Raw genomic sequence first — 24,232 nt, 5'->3', positions numbered from 1 at the left:
CACTGACTGTATTATTGCCTTTCTGCTGCAATCAGGCTTCCATGACAGAAGATACGGTAAAAAAAAAAAAAAAAAAAAAAAAAAAGGAAAATTAAGTTATGCAGGAGATGGAACTAAACTGAATACTGCATCATAAACCCATTTCCCCCCCACCATAAAAACCCAGTGGCTCCAACACATGGGGAAGTTCTAATCCTCATCTGAGTTGTGTATAATGGACTGAACTGGACCAATAAAACTAAACAGCCCCTTAAATTTGGGAAATTTGCATTTACATCCAAATCTGAATGCTGTGGCTTGAGACCATTTCTGTAGGATACTGTCTAGGGTTGCCAACCTTCCAGGATTGTCCTGGAGTCTCCAGGAATTAAAGGTTAATCTTTAATTAAAGATTATATCTTGTAATGAACCCTCGCAGAATACATCCAACCAAAACTGGTGACTGTAATACTGTCTCCTCTTAAATGCATATGATGACAGGTTAGCGTTATGTGTTTATTCCCATCAGGGCCAGCCGTAGACCTAATGGTGCCACAGGAGGGGAGCAACTTTGGCACCTCCCTTCCATTTGTTAAACATTTGAATACCTTATTTTTCACTGCATTTGTAGCCCATTTCAGGACCGATGCGTGGTTTGCATGCTTCTGCATCTGTTCTTTGCTCTGTTCATGTGTAGGAACACATGTTCCAATAAATCCCTTCCTCCGCTCACCGTTGCAGCCCCTTTCTATAGAATTCTTGAAAATGCTGTATATAGAGGCTCATGGGCAGGGCCAGCCCTAGACCAAATAGTGCCCCCCAAGCCTGGCATCCCAGGTTGTCTGCCCCTAAATCCGGCTCTGCTGCCTGCCCCCTCCACAAACACTCCTACAGAATCATGACCCTTTTAAAGGGAAATTTATTAAAGCATAACTGGAGTTTTGCCATATGTTTTGATCATCTCCACTCCATTCGTGCTGGGTACACAGAGCCCTAGCCAAAGGCCCACTGAAGACAATGACAGTCATTCCATTGACTTCAGTCAGCACTGGATTGGACCCATACAGCACAAATATTTTCAGAATTCCAGGAGATTTTGTGGCAGTTTCCATTTAATTTCAGTTATCTGGCAACAATATCAGGCGGTGGTATGAAATATTTAGAGGATAATGTTTGCAGTCTCTAAAGGTAGGATTTAAATAAGAAAGGTGTTTAAATTTTTATTATTACTATTTTAAAAGAAACAAACTGCCCTAAAACATGGTTAATTCTTGTGGACTCTGACTTTAACATAAGTAGGAGCATAAGGCACTAAGCATTCAAAATTGACATTTTAATGCACAACAGTAGAAAACTTAAGAATTTTGATTTAGATTGATTTGAAGCCATAAAAAATTGACCTTGTAAACATTTCCATAGGAGGTAGAACACATACATTTGACTATTTGTCAAACAAGAGAAAGTAAACAGTGACTCTGCAATCCTAATAAATAACAAGCATCACAGGCATTAAATAAACAATTTTTATACAAAAAAGGTTTACGTGAAAGACTGAAACAGTGTATTTAATAAATTAAAAATGGGAAAAATCATCTCTTCACAGCCAAGTCATGTCTGCAAGAATCGTTGGTTCTTTCTGCTCAGCCTGAAGTTATGACTTCAGAACGGCATTGATGCTGACAATTTCTGAGCAACTCATGGGCAGGGCACAATCTGACTACAGCTTGTTTTCTGTGTGGGTGTTAATATCTTCATGCTGGGTTCCTTAAGACCAGTTTTTAATACTTTTTCATCCCAGTCATTGATGGGCTTTGACAACTAACAAAACCACCAGAGGCTAGAACTGGAAAATAAGTGTAAAAAAATAAAATGCCTCTCCTAATTCAGGTGTCTCCAGCAGCCGCTCCCATGAAGACCGTGGTGATTGGTGGTAAAGATGGCACCATCTCTCTGTTGGGCTGCCCATGGGAGTCCAGCGTTTCCTGAGAGGGATACTGGTTAGATGTTCCGTACATGCACTGGGAGGAGGATGCAGCTATTGCAGTTTGCATATTAGAAGCTGTGAAAAGAAAGGTAACTATCACTGCACGTTGTCTGTTCGATTCTCTCTATCTTAATCTACAGTTTACTTTAATTAGGTACAGGCCTGTATTCAGACATGCCATCTCCCTAAACACAGGTAATGGGGAGGGCAGGGGGGCTGAAATCTGAACCCATTCTGGATTCAGATATGAATTTCCCAAATGGCTCCTCTCTTTCTAAAGGGATAATCTAAAATCCCAGATCTGAAGGAACATCTCTGAATTTTTAGGATGTTACAAATCCAGCTGAACTTCACAGCAGGAGGCCATCTCTAACACAAGGTGTGCAAAATGAAGCAGGTTTGCTATTCCTCCTCCTCCCCCATCAAGCATCAGTCATTCCAGTATTGATTCTTAAGGCTTGTCTACACTTACAGCCCTGCACCAGTGCAGGTACGTTGCTGTAACGCTTAGTGAAGACGCTAACTGCACCAATGGGAAAGGTTCTCCTGTCAGGGTGGGTACTCCACCTCCCTGAAAGGTGGTAGCTAAGTTAACTGGAGAAGTCTTCCCGTCAACATAGTGTGTCTACACCAGGAGTTTGGCACCAATGGGAAAGGTTCTCCTGTCAGGGTAGGTACTCCACCTCCCTGAAAGGTGGTAGCTAAGTTAACCGGAGAAGTCTTCCCGTCAACATAGTGTGTCTACACCAGGAATTTGGTCAATACAACTGCAACGTGGCAAAGTCACACCCCTGAGCAACGTAGTTATACCAACATATGTTAATAGTGTTGACCAAACCTCAGACTGCACCACTGCCTCTAGGTGTAAAAAATCAAGCCTTCCACCTGGCAAATATCATCCCAGGACACAAAAGGCTCTTGATGAGGACAATCCCTAGAGTGTTTTTTCGCTGCTGAAGTTTCTCTTAAAGAAGCCAGCCAGCCAGCCAGCAGTGGCTATTTGGAAGTCTCCAGAAGAACCATAGTTAAACACTGTTTGGGGATTTCTTTATGACTGGCACAGGTGAATACAGCTCTTTAAGACGTTATTGCAAGGAAAAGAACAAGGGCACAGTTAAGTGGCAGGATGAGTGGGCAGCTGTCCATTCGTAGATTTGGGGAATCATTTTTAGTCTGACTGTCTTGCCCAAATTGTTGCTCACACTTATTAGCATGATTGTTCTCACAATCAGGAGACTGTATGTGCCAATAGCAGATTAAATGTTTTCAGATTTGCCAACAGGGATACCTGACTGGCATGTGCAGCCACAGAATTAGTGTACAGTTCCACACAATTTTTTGCATATTTCAAGAGCGTGGCCCTTTTAGTCAAAACTAGTTTAACTAGAAGACAGATGCAAATCTCTTGGAGAAAGTGGGCAAGGAGGAGCCAGAAAGAGAGCTGGGGCGATCATATTCAACCACATGTGGAGGATAGCCCTGAGCATTTCAACATTGCTAAGTCTTGAAAATTGCTAACCATTAACCGTTAAAAAAAGGGAACATCACCAGTAGCAAGTTATCAAGACTCAGGCTTCAGTGGTTTGGAAACTCCAAGAAAAGGCATGATCTAGTAGAGTGCAAGTGAGATGTGATTCAGGCTGAGCTGAAAACAAATGCCCTGTTCTGTGAGCATTTTTGAGATTCTGAAAAAAATTCCCATCCTGAATCGTGACAAAAAATCAAAATCGCAGAAATTTTCCAAGAACTGGCAGAAATATTTTACAGTTTGGGTGAATGAAAACATTTCATCGTGATAACGTCAAAATATTTTGTCTGAATGTCAGTCTTCCCCCGCCCACCTTTAAAACCTTTTTTAAAGTCTAAATAACCAACATTTCTAAATGAAAAGTTATTTCGACTCAGAAACCTCAAACTTTTTGTTTCAAATGTCAAAACTGGATATTTTGGCAATTTAAAAACTCTCCTCCCCCCCAGTGTTTGTGTTATTGTCATGTGAATTCATAAATTCATAGATTCCAAGGCCAGAAGGGACTACTATGATAATTTAATCTGACCTCCTGTACAACGCAGGCCATAGAACTTCCCCAGAATAATTCCCAATGCACAGTTTTCAGAAAAACATCCAATCTTGATTTAAACATTGTCGGTGAGAATCCATCACAACCCTGGGTAAATTGTTCCAGTGGTTAATGACTCTCAGCATTAAAAATTTACCCTTTATTTCCAGTCTGAATTTGTCTAGATTCAACTTCCAGCTGTTGAATTGTGTTATATATATCTTTCTCTACTAAATTGAAGAGTCCATTATTAAGTATTTATTCCCCATGTAGATACTTATAGACTGTAATCAAGTCACTCCTTAACCTTCTCTTTTTGAGTTGGGAGATTCATTGAAGCTTGAACAGTTTCAGTTTCTCCCAGCTGGCATTTTTGGACCAAAAAAAGTTTTGTTGAAAAATTCCTGACCAGCTCTACACATGAGCTGTCTAAAATAGAAGACATTATTCTTGCCTCTTTTGCCTGTTTATTGCACAAGATAAGCAGAAAAGTGGGGAAAAGAAATCAAATAGCTGAGGTCTAGAAGCAAATACATATTATGTATATAGAGCCTAATTATGCTGTGATTTACATCTTCCTTGCAGTTCTTCTGACCCCATTAATAATATTGAATCAAAATAAGGGTCTAGTATAATGCAGCTGACTTCCATGGAGTTAAAGAGGGATGAACTAGTCCTTTATTCTTAATATTTACCTTTCCAACCACCTTGGGATCACACAGTTCTCACTCTGGTAAAACTCACTGACATCAGTGAATATTTTGCCTTAAGTAAGGACTACAAGATTTGGCAAAGGTGTTTAGACTACACTGTATTAAGGTGTTACCAGGTTCATAGTGCTTGCTTGATCATCAGAGGTACTTACTTATGGGGGTCCGACAGACTATTGAAGATGAGGAATCTGTATAGTATGAGCCTGTCTGTTTTCTTCCATTGTCATCTAAGATGTTGAGTGGGTCATGAATGTCATTGTATGGCGGCAGTGGTCGAATGCTGCTTACACTACTGATTACAGAAACATGCTGATCCACCATTGAGCCAAGTCTGTGGGATTCTGGGTAGTTTATGTTGTTTCCATAGTATCCTATTGACAGGAGAAAAAACAAAAAAGTAAATAAAATAACTACATAAAAAAGAAAGGTTTCAGAGTAACAGCCGTGTTAGTCTGTATTCGCAAAAAGAAAAGGAGTACTTGTGGCACCTTAGAGACTAACCAATTTATTTGAGCATGAGCTTTCATGAGCTACAGCTCACTTCATCGGATGCATACCGTGGAAACTGCAGCAGACTTTATATACACACAGAGAATATGAAACAATACCTCCTCCCACCCCACTGTCCTGCTGGTAATAGCTTATCTAAAGTGATCATCAGGTTGGGCCATTTCCAGCACAAATCCAGGTTTTCTCACCCTCCACCCCCGCCCACACACACACAAATTCTCTCTCCTGCTGGTAATAGCCCATTCAAAGTGACAACTCTCTACACAATCACAGGGCCTAATAACATCAGCCACACTATCAGAGGCTCGTTCACCTGCACATCCACCAATGTGATATATGCCATCATGTGCCAGCAATGCCCCTCTGCCATTTACATTGGTCAAACTGGACAGTCTCTACGTAAAAGAATAAATGGACACAAATCAGATGTCAAGAATTATAACATTCATAAACCAGTCGGAGAACACTTCAATCTCTCTGGTCACGCAATCACAGACATGAAGGTCGCTATCTTAAAACAAAAAAAACTTCAAATCCAGACTCCAGCGAGAAACTGCTGAATTGGAATTCATTTGCAAATTGGATACTATTAATTTAGGCTTAAATAGAGACTGGGAGTGGCTAAGTCATTATGCAAGGTAGCCTATTTCCCCTTGTTTTTTCCTACCCCCCCCCCCCCAGACGTTCTGGTTTAACTTGGATTTAAACTTGGAGAGTGGTCAGTTTGGATGAGCTATTGCCAGCAGGAGAGTGAGTTTGTGTGTGTGTGTGTGTCCCTGGAAAAAAAAAAGGGGGGGGGGTGAGAAAGCCTGGATTTGTGCTGGACATGGCCCACCTTGATTACCATGCACATTGTAGGGAGAATGGTCACTTTGGATGAGCTATTACCAGCAGGAGAGTGAGTTTGTGTGTGTATGGGGGTGGGGGGTGAGAACCTGAATTTGTGCTGGAAATGGCGCACATTGTAGGGAGAGTGGTCACTTTGGATGAGCTATTACCAGCAGGAGAGTGAGTTTGTGTGTGTGGTTTTTGGAGGGGGGTGAGGGGGTGAGAGAACCTGGATTTGTGCAGGAAATGGCCCAATTTGATTATCATGCACATTGTGTAGAGAGGTGTCACTTTGGATGGGCTGTCACCAGCAGGAGAGTGAATTTGTGTGGGGGGGTGGAGGGTGAGAAGACCTGGATTTGTGCTGGAAATGGCCCACCTGATGATCACTTTAGATAAGCTATTACCAGCAGGACAGTGGGGTGGGAGGAGGTATTGTTTCATATTCTCTGTGTATATATAAAGTCTGCTGCAGTTTCCACGGTATGCATCCAATGAAGTGAGCTGTAGCTCACGAAAGCTTATGCTCAAATAAATTGGTTAGTCTCTAAGGTGCCACAAGTCCTCCTTTTCTTTTTATGAAAAAGAAAGGTTGCTCTAGTGGCTTAACTGCATGACCGGGAGTCAGAAGATCTGGGTTCTACAGCCATCTCTGTTAGTGCCTAGCAGCGCGACCATGGGAAATCCATTACCCCTCTGTGCCTCTGTTTCCCCATCTGTCAAATGGAGGGAATAATACTTCCCAGGGGCGCTGTGAGATTTCAATTAATTAATGCTAGTAAAGTGCTTTGAGAACTGCTGACAGATCATGCTCTTGAAGAGCAAAAATGATTATCATCAGAGATGGGTCAAAACCAAACGCTTGCAGCTGAACCCACTGGATTTTAGGTAGTCTAGGATTAGCATCTCTAAGTTGAAATTCATTGTTCCAGGTCAGCTCCAAAACCAGAAGGGGCCAATTTTCTGGGTTCCTGTCATGCTGGAGAGAAAACCTAACTAGAACAGCCACTCTTACAAGAATTTGGTACAGTGGAATGCAAAGCAAAACACTAACTTTTATATGGCCTTCAATTCAAACTTCAAACCCTAGCTCAAATATCTGGATCTAGTTCCAAACACGACTTCTTCATTTTCTATTTATCCTTGTTGTGTTCTCTTGAATATGTATAGGAAAAACTAAACAAGGATTATTTATAGAACTAATATAAATTAGCTACAAGTCACTGGTTGTAGTGATTATGCTACAATAAATCCAATATGTAAAATCCACTTCTTTTAAGTTTTCCCTAACTAGCTACAGTATGTAGTTCTTAGTGAATTCCTTGGCACACAGCTTATTAAACACTAAGGCATTATCTATGTGCAATGAAGAGGGAAGAGAATCTAAAAACTTGCCCAAGATTTTGGCACAGAGTGAATCTTTCAATGTAAAGTCAGAGTCAAACCTATCTCAGCCACAATCAAGTAGTCAGAGGAGCATCTACTCAGCTTCATATCCCTAATTCAATTCTGTGCTTTTGAAAATTTGACCCATAATAGTAAACAGATTTTGAAATGGATGGCCAAGAAAAAAATACAAGAGAAGAAAATTCTAATTATAATGGTATTGCATATGTACTGTGCCTTTCATCCTGAAGGACCCGAAAGCACTTCATAAACTGATCTACAAGTCACAGTCCCAATAGGAATCATTTCACCGACCACATCTCTGGGGTGGGACATGGCCACTGTTTTAAGTTCACAGCAATCCACACTAGGACCAAAATCCTGAATTGCAACCAAGCTGTGCTTTAAGCCACTTTTGTTTTGCTACCCTCGCCTAGGGGCAAGCTGGCCATGGGACTTGTCCTGGTATTAAGAAGAGCAACTTGAGGGTTGCTCCATTTGATACCAGCTGCCGAAGGGGCTCTTCCAGCAATGGAGATTGCTGAAGCACAGAGACATGGGTCTTTTACTCCCTTTATGCTCGACAGGCCAACTCTGCTAGAGGGAGGTTAGCACAGGAGCTGCTAAGGCACTCTGTGCCACCCGGGTATCCCCCAGGGCAGTAGGAATAGGGAAATCAATCCTCAAGTAGCTAGTTACACTGGCTTTACAGTTGCTTTGTGTCATCAAAGCAGTGGCAACCAGCCAGGGTGCACAGGAGGATTGAAGTTGTGGACAGGAATTGAAGAACACCTTATGTGCAAAAGACAAAGAGCAAGTATTGCCTCTGGGTATGAATAGATAATCCGAGAGAAAAGAAGATGATTATAAAGATTAATACCATTGGAAGCATTAGGGGGATATGTTGCTCCTGGACAGGCAGCAGACACTGAATTGCCCAGGAAATTGAAGCTCCCAGTGTTCAAAAACTGCATATTGTGTGTGTCCTGTGTAGTCGAGGAGGGACCGTAGTTGGAGGGAGACCTGGGATTGTATGGAGACACAGCACAACTGCTACTGAAGTAGTCTCTGGAGAACTGCTGCTCACTCAAGGCTGCGAATCGACTGTGCTCTGCCCTGTGGTGATAAACTCCTGAAGGGGTAGGGGTCTGGGGCCTGAACATGGCCTGGTAATTGGAATTGCTTCCATAATAGCTCTGATTGGTTTGTGACAAAGTCTGGTAAAGGGGCTCTGAATAGGAAGAGCAGTGTGAATGTGTGGATAACACTGGGCCTACACTTGGCGGTCTCCCAGCCATTGGGCCCTGGTTGATAACACTTCCTCGATTGGCCATGGCTGGGGAAATGGGTGGAGTCATCAGATGACCAGTGCTTTGAGAGAGCTCCAGCTGACCTGAAAGAAACAAACATTAGTGTTTGGTAGAGTTCATGCTGTGATATTCTCAGATGCTGACTAGAGTGGGTTTTTCTAAAACTGTAAATATAATACAGTGGTGAGTGTGTAGAGGATCTGTGGGCCCTCAGTTCAATCTCTGGTGTGCTGGCCAACATGGCAGCCACCACATTCAATGGAGGAGGGGGGCACCTCTGGTATTCAAACTGCTGTGGACCTCAAATGTTTGAAGCAATGATGCTTCTATCCACTGCTCAAAGGAAGTTCCTCCTGAGCATCTGAGGTCCACAAATCTACAGATGTGCTTCCACTTAATGTGACAGCCACCCTCTACTGGCTAACATACCAGGACTGAACTGGGGAACTCTAGAGCTAAAAGCATGAGCAGCTCCAGCTCCAGGGCAAATGCTCTGCAGCTAGTGACTGTAACAACTCATATCCTCTTAGGGGGGACCCATAACACAATCACCAGTTGATTACATAAAGTTTACACACTGTTATTCCCCCTTTAGTAACTATAGACTAAAAAGAGCAATTATATCAGTAAAGAGAAGATACTGATGCATAGAATCACAGAAACGGAGGGCTGGAAGGGCCCTTGAGAGGTCATCTAACCCAGCACCCAGAGCTGAAGCAGGACCAAGTGTACAAGACAATCCCTCACAGGCGTGTGTCTAACCTGCTTTTAAAAACCTCCAATAAAAATCTCCACAACCTCCCTTGGAAGCCTATTCCAACGTTTACCTATCCTTATAGTTAGAAAGTTTTTCCTAATATCTAATCTAAATGTCCCTTGCTGCAGGCAGATTGAGCCAATTACTTTTTATCTTTCCTTCAGTGGACATGGAAAACAATTGACCCCTGTCCTCTTTATAACAGCCCTTCACAATTTTGAAGACTGTTCTCAGGTCAATCCTTAGTTTACTTTTTTTTCAAGACTAAAACATGCCTGTCTTTTTTAACCTTTCCTCAAAATTCAGGTTTTCTAAACCTTTTATCATTTTGTAGCTTTCCTCTGGATTCTCACCAATTTGTCCACCTCTTTCCTGAAGTGTGGTGCTCAGAACTGGACACATTACTCCAGCTGAGGCCTCACCAGTACAGAATAGAGCAGAGCAATTACCTCCTGTGTCTTATATATGACACGCCAGTCAATACAGAGTTGACTCATATTGAGTTTGTGATCCATTATAACCCTAGATAATTTAGAGCTATTAGAGTTATTCCCCGTTTTGAAGTTGTGTGATTGATATTTTTTCTTTCTGTGTGAAGTACTTTGCACTTGTCTTTATGAATTTCACATTGATGAAGTCGGACCAATTCGTAATCCTGTCTTCCAAAATGCTAGCAACCCCTCCCTGCTAGCTGTAATTCACAAATTTTATAAGCGTACTATCCACTTCATTGTCCAAGTCATTAATGAAAATATTGAATAGCACTGGATCCAGGAAAGACCCTTGCAGGACCCCACTTGATAAGTCCTCTGAGTCTGACAGTAAACCACTGATAACTACTCTTTGAGCAAAAGTGCTGACTCTGTGGGTGCTCTGGGGCTCAAGCACATGCGGGAAAAAATAGTGGATGCTCAGCACCAACCAGCCATTGTGGTTCTGTGGCCCTAGGGCTGGCCATCAATCAGCTGTTCGGTGGGCCCCAGGGCTGGCTGTCAATCGGGGAGGGGCTGGTGGGAGGCACTTGTGGGAGAGGGTCAAGATGAGCGAACTGTGGGCAGGGGGACATCGGGGGAGGGGGTGGAGTCGTCAGGGGAAGGGGTGGAGTGGGGGAGGGAAGAGGCGGAGCGAGGGCGGCACCTCAAGGGAAGAGGCCCAGCAGGACCAGGTCCTTGGGGGAAAGTAGGGGTGGAGCACCCAGCGGGAAAAACAAAAGTCAGCACCTGTGTCTTTGAGTATGGTCTTTCAACCAGCTCATAGTAATTTCATATAGACCACATGCGGTTATGAGAATGTCACATGGAATGTGTCAAAAGCCTTACTAAAATCAAGATATATAATGGCTACAGATTTCCTCTTATCTAATAACCCTGTCAAAGCAAATAACCCTGTCAAAGAAGGAAATTAGGTTGGTTTGCCATGATTTGTTCTTGACAAATCCATGTTGGCTATTCCTTATTACCTATTATTTTCTATATGCTTAAAAACCGATTAATACCTGTTAGCTGCATATTTTCACTGTCCCCAGTGGAGAAGGGGTTCAAACCAGAATATAAACTGCTGTGCTGGTTGGCTGACAATGACACATACGTTTGCTCTGCAAGGCACTCATTTTTGACTGAAGTGTCACTAGGAAGGGTAGCAGCTTTGTTGCGGTTTGCGAGGAAGCAAGAGCTTGGTGATGCGGTAAAGGCAGCTTTACTTGCATCTGGAAAAGTATAAGAAAATTCTTTTCAGAGTAGCAGCCGTGTTAGTCTGTATCCACAAAAAGAACAGGAGGACTTGTGGCACCTTAGAGACTAACCAATTTATCTGAGCATAAGCTTTCGTGAGCTATAGCTCACTTCATGGGATGCATTCTTGATTGTGGTTGTATGCATATATAGCATGTAAACTCACTGTCCGTATACATCAGCATGTGAACCAGCTGATGAGAATACAAGGGGCCTGTTAGTGATTCATTAACATTGTTTGATCACTTATTTTAAAACAAAAATCCTACAAAGCCTCCAAATTTGACTTAGTCAACATATGCAACTTTATTAGTGTCACTCTAGTCTTCCCCTTCCCTGCTCAAACGCCTTCCATTGTGTTCTATGTCCATAGACCTAGATCATAACAGAAGAACTGCTCATAAATGAAGCAATACCGGTAATCATTTGGGTCAAATGTATCCCTCTGGAAATGTCATTAAAGTAAGTGGAAACACTCCAGCCATGAAGTCAATTGAGTTACACCAGGAATGAATTAGGCTTATAACATTTAATCCTTAATCATATGAAGGGTGGAGGAGGGGAGCTCAAAAGCCCATAAAACTCATACATTTTACAGTGTTGCCTGGCAAAACGTACTTGTTCTTTTCAGTACTTCTCAAGTTCATTGCTCACCCTGGGTGAAAACCTGGCGCCAGTGAAGTCAATGGGAGTTTTGCCATTGTCTTCAATGAAGCCAGGATTTCACTTCAGGTCCTCAAGTCCCACTCGAGTCCCCAAGTTGAATGCAAATTTTTCATAGCACAAAACTCTGTAAAGCTGAATAATAATAATAATAATAATTAATAATAAAAGGCCAATTTCCCCCTCAGATTAAATCAATGGGAACTGCTTGTATTAAAGAGCAGAATTTGACCATTAAGAAACGAAAAGCTGAAGACTGATTTAATTTAGACTGGTGTAAATCCAAAGCAACTCCATTGAGCCCAGGTCTCTGGATTTATATGGTGTAAATGAGACTTGAATTTGGTCCAAATACAATTTCTTGAGCTTTAACTGAGCTTTATTCACCTCACAGCAAAGTGCCTGGAGTATGATAAAAGTGTCAAGGTTAAAGTAGAATGATAGCTGGAAATGCTTAAAATGCTCTTTTAAAATTCCTGTTGTGCCTTTGCTCATATTAATACTTCACCAAGGATACATTTACACTGGAATAAAAGACCTGCAACATGGCCGCAGCTGGCGTGGGTCAGCTGACTCAGGCTTGTGTGGTTCGGGATGTGGAGCTAAAAATTGCTGAATAGATATTTTAGGCTTGGGCTGGAGCCTGGGTTCTGGCACCCTCCCCCTTTGCGGGGTCCTAGAGTTTGGGCTCCAGTCTGAGCCCAAACGTCTACATAGCAATTTTCCAGCGCTACAGTCGGAGCCCTGCAAGCCAAAGTCAGCTGACCCGGGCCAGCTGTGGGTGTTTAATTGCTGTGTACATGTACCCTAAAGGTGAAATACGGCTCCAGTCCTGTAAAGACCTTAACTTTAAGCATATGGGTAGTCCAACTGGAGTCAGCGAGACTACTCATGTACTTAAAAGTTAAGTATGTGCATACGTCTTTTCACGGTCTGGGCTTAAATAAATAAATAAAAACAAAAGGAATCAAATGTAACAATCAAGTTACCCAAATTCTTCATATACTTGTCCAATAGATTCTGGAGTTCTTGTTCTTTGTCATTGTTGAACTGGGTCTCCATGGCTAGCAGGATGTACTCATCTAGTAGCATACGGATCAAATGAAAAGAACCTTGGTGGGGGTGGAGGGAGAGAAGAGAGAGTGTAACGAGAAATTATCTTTGTGACCATCTCTCAACACTTTACAAGAAGCAAGTGAAACAAACAAATAATTGTTGGACTTTAAATGACCTGCCAAGACCAACAAGGAATAGTGCCTAACTTCTCGCTCTAATCTCTGTTTGCACTGGCCCACCTAGCTCAATATGTTTACTATCCTGTAGGCTATTTGGCCACTAATTACATCAAAGAAAAATACTGATGAAAGTGAGACATGCTTTATACATGAAGAGGGCACACACTGGAGGTAGATAAGGCTGCACTCCGCTAGAATGAGCCTGACTCTGCTCTATTTCTGTTTGTCTTGTACTAAATAACCAGACAATGGTCCACAGAGTCCTGGAGTTGATTTCAAGGAAACAACACATTCAAACCAGATCTCCCACTACAGCCTTTTCAAATATCATTTGAATGAAAAATAAAAATGTAACTTCCAATACAGAGATCAGTTGAGAAATGATGCGCTAACTGTAATTTGTGCTGAAAAAATTTCTAATTTACAAATATCAGTTTCTAAAGGACGTTTCTAAAGTGTCTAAAGGACACTAAAATGTTAAAAGCTTCAAAGTATATGAAGTGTGAACTTGAAATCTTAAAACAAATAGGAGCAGGATGATGTGTGTGATGTCCATTATCCCAGAGCTAAACCATAAAGATATTTTGTTAAATTCCTGGTAAAACGGCTTGATGTGAAAAACAATTATTTTTGCCAAACTGATTCAGATGTATTATTCTTATTTAAAATCACTTATCTGGACCTCTTTTCTTGGGAAATATGATTGTGTATTTTATTGCCAAGTTAAATAATCATAATATTACCTTGTTCTTACATAGCACATTTAATCATTATTATTTGTGGTATTATTATTGTTATTTAGATCTCAGTACTTTACAAAGGCCAGTATCATTCTCCCCATTTTATATGTTGGGAAATTAACTCCTAGCACTAACTCAAAAATGACAAAGAAATATCAAACCTTTAAAAATTGACATTAATCCTAGGGTACCAACTAATTACTGCTAAGAATGTTCTTTAAAAATGCAGTTGGCAATGTATATAGAATAATTGTTTGGGCTCTGGTCAGAGAAACATTCGCCAGAAGACAATTCCATATGTTTGGGAAGTCTGGATAGAGTTCCAAGCAGGTAGTTCATAAAGGAGGGGTTTTATAAAGCCAAGGGTACCAAAACTTGATGCGTTGTTTAGGGTGAGATTATGCATCACTCGGGCACCAAAAAAGCTCCATTTGAGAAGGAAATCTTGAGCTCTCTTCTTCAGTGACCTCCCATTTTGTTTGCTTGCCTAAAAGAGAAAGGAAGAAAGAGGAATCTATAAGTAAATTATGTTGACTCCTACTTGTCGGGAATCTTATTCAGCCTGTGCACGTGGCCACACAACACAGCAGGGGAGACAGGAGAGTGGTGTCTGCTTGGCAGTTCACAGGATATCTTGGGCAGTCTGGCAGGACAGTTTGGCTGCATGACACACGCTCTGCAGTGCACATACTTGGTACTTCAGAAAGGATTAGTGCGCGCTCTCGCTAGTGCAAGCAGGCTGGGGACCCAGCCAGGCCTCCAATGAGGCAGGCTGCTTTCCCTTTTGGCTGTGAGCTGGATGGTTTTTCTGCTGGGCTCCTGTCCTAGTACTCAAGATAGTAATACCGCTCTACACATGTATAGGTAGAGAGGAAAAAACTCTTTGCACTGTATTATGCCACCTACAAACAAAGAGCTGGAACTGATGATCCCTGTGCTTAAACTTCATATGTATACTATTCAGTGGGCCATCTCGCTTGTCAAACAACAAAATGGGAAATCTAGTATCCTAACACTGGGGCTTTTAATACTAGCGGCTCATTGTTGTCACTTCACCCTGACAGGGCTTTGCTTCATGTGCTAACATTATAACCTGTCACTTTTGCAAACAGAAAGAAGCGGTGTTGTGAATTTGACAGTGACTGCACTTTAACATGAACAGAAGGTAGAGGGCAATGGGAGGATTACATGTTCTGTAAATGATTAGCTCTGACTCAACTAATCTCGACTCCTATGGGGGACTATTGGTTGGGTTTGTTTTTAACTAACCCTGGGAAAACAACCCTGGAAGACATACCTGCTTGCCTTTGTATCGTATTACATAATAGATGCTAAAGGGGGATGATCTCCTATCTTTTCTGCCTGCTTTGTTTATCACTGATTGTCTAAAAGAATATCCCACATCACATTTTAGATTGTAACAGTCAAATTCTGCCTTCAGAGAAGAGTTCTGAAACCTCACTTAAATCAGTGGGAGTTGTGCATTTGTGTATGTAAGACAGTAAATATCATAATGCTGCTTTATAAATCCATGATACGCCCACACCTTGATTACTTTGTGTAGTTCTGGTCGCCCTGTCTCAAAAAAGATATATTAGAATTGGAAAAGGCACAGAGAAGGGCAACAAAAACAATTAAGAGTATGGAACAGCATAAGGAAGTGTTATTTACCCCTTCACATAACACAAGAATCTGGGGTCACTCAATGACATTAATAAGCAGCAGGATTAAAACAAACAAAAGGAAGTACTTCTTCACACAACACACAGTCAACCTGTGGAGATCTTTGCCAGGGGATGTTGTGAAGGTAAAAACTATAACTGAGTTCAAAAAAGAATTAGCTAAGTTCATGGAGATAAATCCATCAATGGCTATTAGCCAAGATGGTCAAGGATCAACAATTATGACGAGATAACTGGCTCTGTGGATGAGGGGAAAGCAGTGGACGTGTTGTTCCTTGACTTTAGCAAAGCTTTTGACACAATCTCCCACAGTATTCTTGCCAGCAAGTTAAAGAAGTATGGGCTGAATGAATGGACTATAAGGTGGATAGAAAGCTGACTAGATTGTCGGGCTCAACGGGTAGTGATCAATGGATCCACGTCTAGTTGGCAGCCGGTATCAAGTGGAATGCCCCAAGGGTCGGTCCTCGGGCCAGTTTTGTTCAATATCTTCATTAATGATCTGGAGGATGGCATGGATTGCACCCTCATCAAGTTTGCAGATGACACCAAACTGGGAGGAGAGGTAGATACGCTGGAGGGTAGGGGTAGGATACAGAGGGACCTAGACAAATTAGAGGATTGGGCCAAAGGAAATCTGATGAGGTTCAACAAGGACAAGTGCAGAGTCCTGCACTTAGGATGGAAGAATCCCATGGACCGCTACAGACTAGAGACCGTATGGCTAGGCAGCAGTTCTGCAGAAAAGGACCTAGGGGTGACAGTGGACGAGAAGCTGGTATGAGTCAACAGTGTGCCCTTGTTGCCAAGAAGGCCAATGGCATTTTGGGATGTATAAGTAGGGGCATTGCCAGCAGACCGAGGGACGTGATCGTCCCCCTCTATTCAACATTGGTGAGGCCTCATCTGGAGTACTGTGTCCAGTTTTGGGCCCCACACTACAAGAAGGATGTGGAAAAATTGGAAAGCGTCCAGCGGAGGGCAACAAAAATGATTAGGGGACTGGAACACATGACTTATGAGGAGAGGCTGAGGGAACTGGGATTGTTTAGTCTGCGGAAGAGACGAATGAGGGGGGATTTGATAGCTGCTTTCAACTACCTGAAAGGGGGTTCCAAAGAGGATGGATCTAGACTGTTCTCAGTGGTAGCAGATGACAGAACGAGGAGTAATGGTCTCAAGTTGCAGTGGGGGAGGTTTAGGTTGGCTATTAGGAAAAACTTTTTCACTAGGAGGGTGTGAAGCACTGGAATGCCTTACCTAGGGAGGTGGTGGAATCTCCTTCCTTTGAAGTTTTTAAGGTCAGGCTTGACAAAACCCTGGCCAGGATGATTTAGTTGGGGATTGGTCCTGCTTTGAGCAGGGGGTTGGACTAGATGACCTCCTGAGGTCCCTTCCAACTCTGATATTCTATGATTCTATGATTCTAAGGATGCAGTCCCACGCTCTGAGTGTCCCTAAGCCTCTGACTGACAGAAGCTGGGAGCAGATAACAAGGGGTGGATCATTCAATAATTGCCTTGTCCTGTTCGTTCCCTCTGAAGCATCTGGCACTGGTGAATATCAGAAGACAGAATAGTGGGCTAGAGGGACAATTGTTCAGACCCAGTATGGCTGTTGTTATATTATATGAGGGCTGAATTAATCTCTAAGGGCTATTCAGCATTGTACTTAATAATAACAATGCCTATTTCTTATATAATGCTTTTTATCAGTAGATCTCAAAGTGCTTTACAAAGGAGGTCAGTATCATTATTCCCATTTTACAGATGGGGAAACTGAGGCACAGAGAAGGGAAATGACTTGCCAAAGGTCAACCCACAGGTCCACGGCAGAGTCAGGAATAGACCTCAGGTCTCCTGAGTCCAAGTCCAGTGCACTAGCTACTAGATTACACTGCCTTCCCTTAGGAGCTCAGTAAGATGATATAAGACGTTAGCATTACAAACCATTATATTTTCAAACAAAAATAATTGAAAAAAAGTTCCTCTCTCACTGGAAAGGCTTGATTCAGGATTTGGTATTTGACTTGAGATCACTGATCTCACTATCAGCTGAAGCACTGAATTTTCCTCATCTCTTTGTTCTTCTAGATGCTTACGAATCACAAGCTGGGATGTCATTTATTATTCCAGATATAACCTGGAACTCTGAATGCAGGTCTTAACAGGCAAGGAAGACCCAAATTTAAACTATTTTGTTTTGAAAATATATGTGTGGTTGGTCACAGACAAGCATAACAATCTTAATTTAACTGTACACAAACCTTCACTCTTATGATTTTAAATTTGCTTTACAAAAGATTTTCAATTCACAATTCATTATTTTATAAAAATAATTCCCACCAAAATCTTGAGTAATACCAGTGCACTCAGCCTAAAATCACAGCGAGGCACTTTCCATGCAGTTATTCTTTTCATACAAGAAATCCTTCTGCAGATTAGCCAGTCCTGATTCCATCCACCACTTTTTCTTACACCACACTTAATGTCACACAAATATCATTTCGAAAAAAACAAAGATCTCCGTCTCTGAGGACCAAATCTTGCTCACACTCATTTGAGCAGTGCCACTGATGTCAGCTATACAAAGGTAATGTGTGAGTCTTTTATTTATTTTTACATCGTTTTGGAAGTGCTGATTTCAATGTCATAGTCATATAGAATTGAGGTTTTCATATATAAAACACTTGCGGTGAGATTTTCAGAAGAAGTGAGCACTGGCTTAACTCTGACCTTATTGGAGCAGATCCTCAGCTGGAGTGAATTATCATAGCTCCATTGACTTCCATGGACTGATGACAATTTACAGCCACTGAGGATCTGTCTCATTGAAAAATCATTGTCTTCAGGGAGAAGAGAGTTTGCCCAAAGCTGAGTACTTTTGAAAATCCCATCCTTGAAGTCAGTGGGACTTCACTTACATGATTAAGGGGAGCAGGATTTGGCCCTGAATCAGACAGAGCAGTTGAAAGGTACCTTGATAACCCTTTGCTCAACCACAGTATCCAACCATTCAATAAATGATTCCACAGTGGCATTCTTCTTTAGCAGGTCCTTCAGTTCTTGGAACACTGTAATAGAGTCATCTACCATGTAAAAAGGAAAACACATCGTTGCTCGCTCCTCTGAGTATGAGAGAAAGCCACTCACCAGTCACTGACAATTTTGTAGCATGGAAAGGAAAGGAAAGAATTAGAGCATTGAAAGAATGGAAAATTCACCAAGGAAGCAAGCATTCTTGTTCGTTAGCTTTTTGTTTTTGTTTGTTTGTTTTGTTTTAAAAAGCTCTTCCACATTGCAAATTATGGGAGACTTTAAGAAAATGGAGAATTTTCCCATAAAATAAAATTACACACTAAGATACTGACATTTTTCATTAGTTCCAGGATCTGTTCTTGGAATCATGTCTAACTCTAATTTTAATAGGACAAAGAACAGCTTTACCATACTGTAATATGGATGATCGAAACAATGGATGACTCTCAGAGTGTCTTAGGTTTCTCTGACTTCTTAGGTTCTTACAACATACAGCAAAACTAAGCTTCTAACCCTTCCAAGATTCTCCTTTTCTATAAAATGTCTCATTACCTGTCCAGTGCATTCCCAGCTAATCTCTCTTTTCTCTCATGCTAGGAGAGCAAGAACAGAAAGGAAAATAGTTTAAAAGAAAGAAAGAAAGAAAGAAAGAAAGAAAGAAAGAAAGAAAGAAAGAAAGAAAGAAAGAAAGAAAGAAAGAGCAACTAAAATGAAAATGTGACTAGATTGTGAGGCATTTTTAAGAAAAGAAAGCACAACATATACTTTGTTCAACCTTCCATGATCAAAGTAACAAAATGTAGAACACAGATGCTGCTGCTCTCAATTCTGCCAGTTTTTGTCCAAAATGTTCCTTAAGTGATTAAAAAGTATCTTTTGTCACCACTTAGTATATTCAGGCACTGAGGAGAAGGTGGCTAAATCCCTTTATTCTGAGCCAATAGCTATAAGAACTGGTAAAAAAAAAATAGAAAAATGATTGTGTGAAAAAATTCAAAATTTTGTAGCTGTTTCCATTATCTAGTTTTTGTGACATTGTCTAGGATATATTTACTGACATTTTTCATTTTAGAAAAAAGGCCATTTTCAACAACAACAAAAAAGTTTTTATGCAAGCAACGTAATCCAGCTCTAGTAGCTATTAAATAAAGCTACAATTAAGTATTAAACATGCTTTTAGATCTGTTTCTTAAAACCCGTAAACCCCATCTTCACTATTAAATGACTGTTAAAGAGACATTTTTCAGAAACTAATCAGCTGTGTTGACCTGTGCAGATGGTGGCTAACTTTTAAAAAGAGTTCTCATGACAATTATCAGATAACACAGATATTTTCTCAACAACCATTTAAAAAATGCCCAGCTGGGATGCCAATAACTGACACAACTGTAAAAAGAAAAGGAGTACTTGTGGCACCTTAGAGACTAACCAATTTATTTGAGCATAAGCTTTCGTGAGCTACAGCTCACTTCATCAGATGCATTCAGTGGAAAATACAGTGGGGAGATTTATATACGTAGAGAACATGAAACAATGTTTTCAAGACTGATATTTGCATGCAGAATTTGGTAAAAGCTTCCCTTTTTGTTGGACACATTGGGGCCATTTAATGGCTTTTTTAAAATTCTGGAGGTGAATCCTGAATTAGCATAGGGCACTCAAAACCTGTAAGTGCAAAGACACTTTCTTCAGTCCATCTTCACACAAACTAATTAAGCATAAAATGCAATTTTTTTTATTTTACAAAATATCTTACCACAGACTTACATTCAGTGTAGACTTCCCCATCAGATTCCATGCTGCCTGAGACTGTGAGAAGAGCTTGAGACCCAATGCTATTCAAATCTACCTTCTCAATATCAGCCACCATGGAATTCACCACATGCTGATCAAAGAGGGCTGGTCGAGCAATCTGCAAAAGACCAAAGAGTTAAATGCTAAAATCTGCACCTGTGGAAAGAACTGAATAATTTGTGGAAGAGGAAGGACCGTGCGCTCTTTCCTTCCTTTTTTCAAGGCTGAGGATTGATGTGACTTTTTCACCGATTAGATACCACCACAAGAATACAATTATTTCAACACTGACCAAATTGAACTGCCATGACTGAGTGAGAATTGATTCAAGCTCCATATTAACTAACTCTTAGCGTCCCCTTGCTTAGTTACATATACATTATAATACCTTGTTCTACTAAAGTGCCTTCCATCAGAGGCTCTCAGAGTATATTTTCAACCCCACTGTGATGTTTCTGTTCTCTTCATTTTACATATGGGAAAACTGGGGCACAGAGAAATTATATGACGTGTCCAAGGTTACACAGGAAGTCTGTGGCAGAGGCAGGAATAGCCTCCTGTGTCTTAACCACAAGACAGTGTTTCCTCTGATATGGTACACCAGATAATAAGACGATGTTATTTCATAATTGTGACTGACTGCATGTTACTGGTGCAGAGCTAGCACCACTTACAAGGGTAAATCACAAGTTAATCCAAAAGGTGATGAACTCACTAACCACTGCACTGAGGAAGTCATCACTGGGAGAAAGATCATTTGACATTTTCCACTTTGGGAATAAACAAATACCCTTTTATCCCACTTCATAATTTGCTTGCCAAAGCATGGAAAGATTTTCAAAGAAGACTCCTGTGGGGATTACAGTGTTGTCACCTGAAATGGTAGCAGACTCATGGGTCCAATGACTATAGCTGGTCAAAATATGGGAAAGTTTTCCATGAACCTTTCACTGTACAGTGTTTTGTAGTGATTCAAATTCTCATTCTGGTCTCCAAAGCTTACCTGAGCTAGGTGTAAGAATGATGTCTGTCGTTTCAGAGAGGAAACAAATCTTCGTGCAATAGGCAGTTTCTTATCTGCCAGGTCTTCTGGTAGATTTTCTAGAGATGAAACAACCCACTGTTCCCAGTTTTTAGCAAAAGTCCTTATATCTGCCAATAAACTACAATAAAAACAATATATTTAAAAAAGGCCAACATTATGGTAAAATATTGCATTGCATCAGTTTAAGGGGAAGAGTTTGAAAAGCCAAGGCCATTGGAGATAGCAGCAGCACAAAGACCTAGACAGACAAATAATCTGCAACAATTTTTCCCCGGGGAAAAGAACAGAGAGGCTCTACAGATAACAGATAATAGTCACATTCTTAAGGCATTGTTGGCAGGTACTTAGATATTATGATGATGGGTGTGATGCAAGAACCATAATAGTATTCTGAAAATAGTGGAAATTAAGCTTTCGTCTCACATAACAAGCATGGTCTAGTCCCCTTTGTCTTCAAAGAACCTTCATTCAACCTATCTGCCTTTCCAGCTGCTGCCCCATCTACCTTCATCCCCTTCCCTTCCCCTTCAGATTCTCTTCCCCAAACTGGCTACTTTGTGCCACCCAAGTAATACGAAGGAGCTGGAATCTGGCCTTAGCTGGCCAGCTGAGAGCTCCCCTTTCAGCTAGATGGTTTAGCTAACTGTTGGGATATATGCCATGGCACGAGAATGGCAGAGATGTACAAACGGCTACCTTTAATGCATTAACTCTAGCAGAGCTAGCAGGAGTCTGTCTACCCATGCTGCGAATCACACCTCCCAGATGTAGTGTAGACATACCTGGGGGGACTATACTCATCTGGTATAAATTAGAGCAGGCCCGAGGCTGCCATAATTAAGGCCCCGGCATTGGAGGTGGTAGAAATTGGCACCTAGAATAAGGGCCGTAACTGGCTCCTTGACATCTCTCTCCTTACCACTCTCCTAAGAGCCTGGTGCAGGAGAAGATCTGTTCCACGGTGTCAATAGTGATTATGGGCCTAATTCTGAAACCCTCAGTCATGTGAGTAGTCCCACTAAAAGCTTATGCTCAAATAAATTTGTTAGTCTCTAAGGTGCCACAAGTCCTCCTTTTCTGATTTCATAGGGCCACTCACACAAATAAGGGTTTCCATCATTGGAAATTTTAAAATGGCATCATCATTCAGTCTACTTTGATTACAGCTGTAATGTGAAAAACAGCAGCAGGAACAGAGAGCAACATACCAGTAGAGTCAGATTTTAAAATATTTTGGAAAAAATACACGCAGGTCTACATCTATACATTCCATCAGTTCAGACTGTAGCTTGCCCTGTACTGCACCATTTTAGAAAGGTACTTAAAATTTATGTTGTGACTGAGTAAAAATCTTCTAAGCTTAGAATTCTATCATCACATCGGTTGTTTAATCCATCTCTCTTTGGAGCATTTGATTGCATAACCATTACCCAGAATATAGCATTATAGTAACTGCCAAGTACCCACCTTTCTGGCATTTCTTGCATTGTTGCAGGGATGAGTACATCTGTGAGGACCTTGAAAAAAGTAATAGAAAATTGTTTTTCACCTCCATTGTCAACACATTCATACAAAGAAATTTAACTTCTGGGAAATTTAATTCCCATTGTAAGTTCCTGGAGGACTCTTCCATTTACACCTCTTTGAATCTTTCCTCAGGCCTCTTAAGGAAAAAAAATCCAGGTAACGAGAAAAGAACTGGACATTAAAATAGGGGTCTCTTTGCTTTGTTTGTTTTGGATATATTAATGTAACAGTTGAAGCTCACAGCATTGTCATGTTTTCTTATCTGCTGCCTTTATTCTGATCAAGGGAGTCACACCAAGTTAGTTATAATAATGCATTTCATAGAGGTCTGCTCCAGAAATGTCTCCAAAATTCCCCTGTTTTTGTCACACCTGAGATTATTGTTATGGAACCAGCTGGTAGTGTTAAATTCAGCAATGATGACACTATGGATAGGAAGGGTGGCTTGGGGGTTACAGCATTAGATTGGGACTCAGGAGAGCTGGGTTCAATTTCTGGCTGACACAGACTCTCTCCATAGCCTGGGGCAAGTCAGTGTGCCTCAGTGAAATGGGGCCACCGATACTTCCTTTTCCCACCCTTTGCCTCTCTTGGCTATTTAGATTCTTTGGGGGCAGGGATTCTCTCTCACAATTTGTCTGTAGAGCACAGAGCCATGCTCCTATCTTAGAAATACCTTAGGTATTGTATATGACCCCCATCACCGCAGTATCTGAGATAGCTCTGTAGACACTATGACTCAGGCTGGACCTCAGGTTCTGAAGCCGAGGGAGGGGCGCTGGCTCAGAGACTTGCTGTGTAGAAGTACTCTAAATCACTTCCCTACAGTCACACAGGAAGACTGTGCTGGGGAAAAGAATTGAACTCAAGTCTCCCAAATCCTAGGCTAGTGCCCCTAAGCATTAGACTATCCTTCCTCTTGTATGGGTGGAGCCCAGAGGATTTTCAGGGTCTGGTGCAGGTCCCGGGACTCAACCTCAAGTAGGGGCTTGGTGCAGGGTGGGATTCTAGTCCCTTGGTGGAGCAATTAGGGTGAAATAGCAGTGAATATTATCCTCTCTGATGGGTTTTATTTATCTGGCACAACACAGGGTTTCTTATACGTCATATAATAAACTGAAATTTGTTTCTATGAATAATGTTAATGGTATAATAATACAATAGAATGCTAGTTTATGTTTGACAATTGTTATGCCAAGAACACCTTTAATGCTTGAAAGTGAGAATTAGGGAAAATGACATAGAAGAAAT

At 41.3% G+C, this 24,232-nt stretch overlaps 1 protein-coding gene across 1 annotated transcript in view; it reads right to left on the bottom strand.

Moving 5' to 3' along the window:
- Positions 1–1,500: 1,500 nt before the first annotated feature.
- Positions 1,501–24,232, bottom strand: part of RFX6 (regulatory factor X6) — a 54,155-nt gene continuing 31,423 nt past the window's right edge. The window contains exons 10-19 of the mRNA XM_084622319.1: positions 22,922–22,971; positions 21,413–21,572; positions 20,383–20,527; positions 18,556–18,665; positions 14,265–14,382; positions 12,910–13,032; positions 11,023–11,232; positions 8,341–8,853; positions 4,889–5,107; positions 1,501–2,038 (exon numbers count right to left, since the gene is read on the bottom strand). Coding sequence (XP_084478445.1) covers positions 1,863–2,038; positions 4,889–5,107; positions 8,341–8,853; positions 11,023–11,232; positions 12,910–13,032; positions 14,265–14,382; positions 18,556–18,665; positions 20,383–20,527; positions 21,413–21,572; positions 22,922–22,971 — 1,824 coding nt within the window. The 3' untranslated portion in view covers positions 1,501–1,862. The remainder of the gene's footprint in view (positions 2,039–4,888; positions 5,108–8,340; positions 8,854–11,022; positions 11,233–12,909; positions 13,033–14,264; positions 14,383–18,555; positions 18,666–20,382; positions 20,528–21,412; positions 21,573–22,921; positions 22,972–24,232) is intronic.

The sequence above is a fragment of the Lepidochelys olivacea genome (assembly GCF_965140295.1).
Source record: "Lepidochelys olivacea isolate rLepOli2 genome assembly, chromosome: 3".
NCBI classification, from domain to species: domain Eukaryota; kingdom Metazoa; phylum Chordata; order Testudines; family Cheloniidae; genus Lepidochelys; species Lepidochelys olivacea.
The sequence above is the reverse complement of the archived record's forward strand: the minus strand, read 5'-3'. Positions and strand labels throughout refer to the sequence as shown.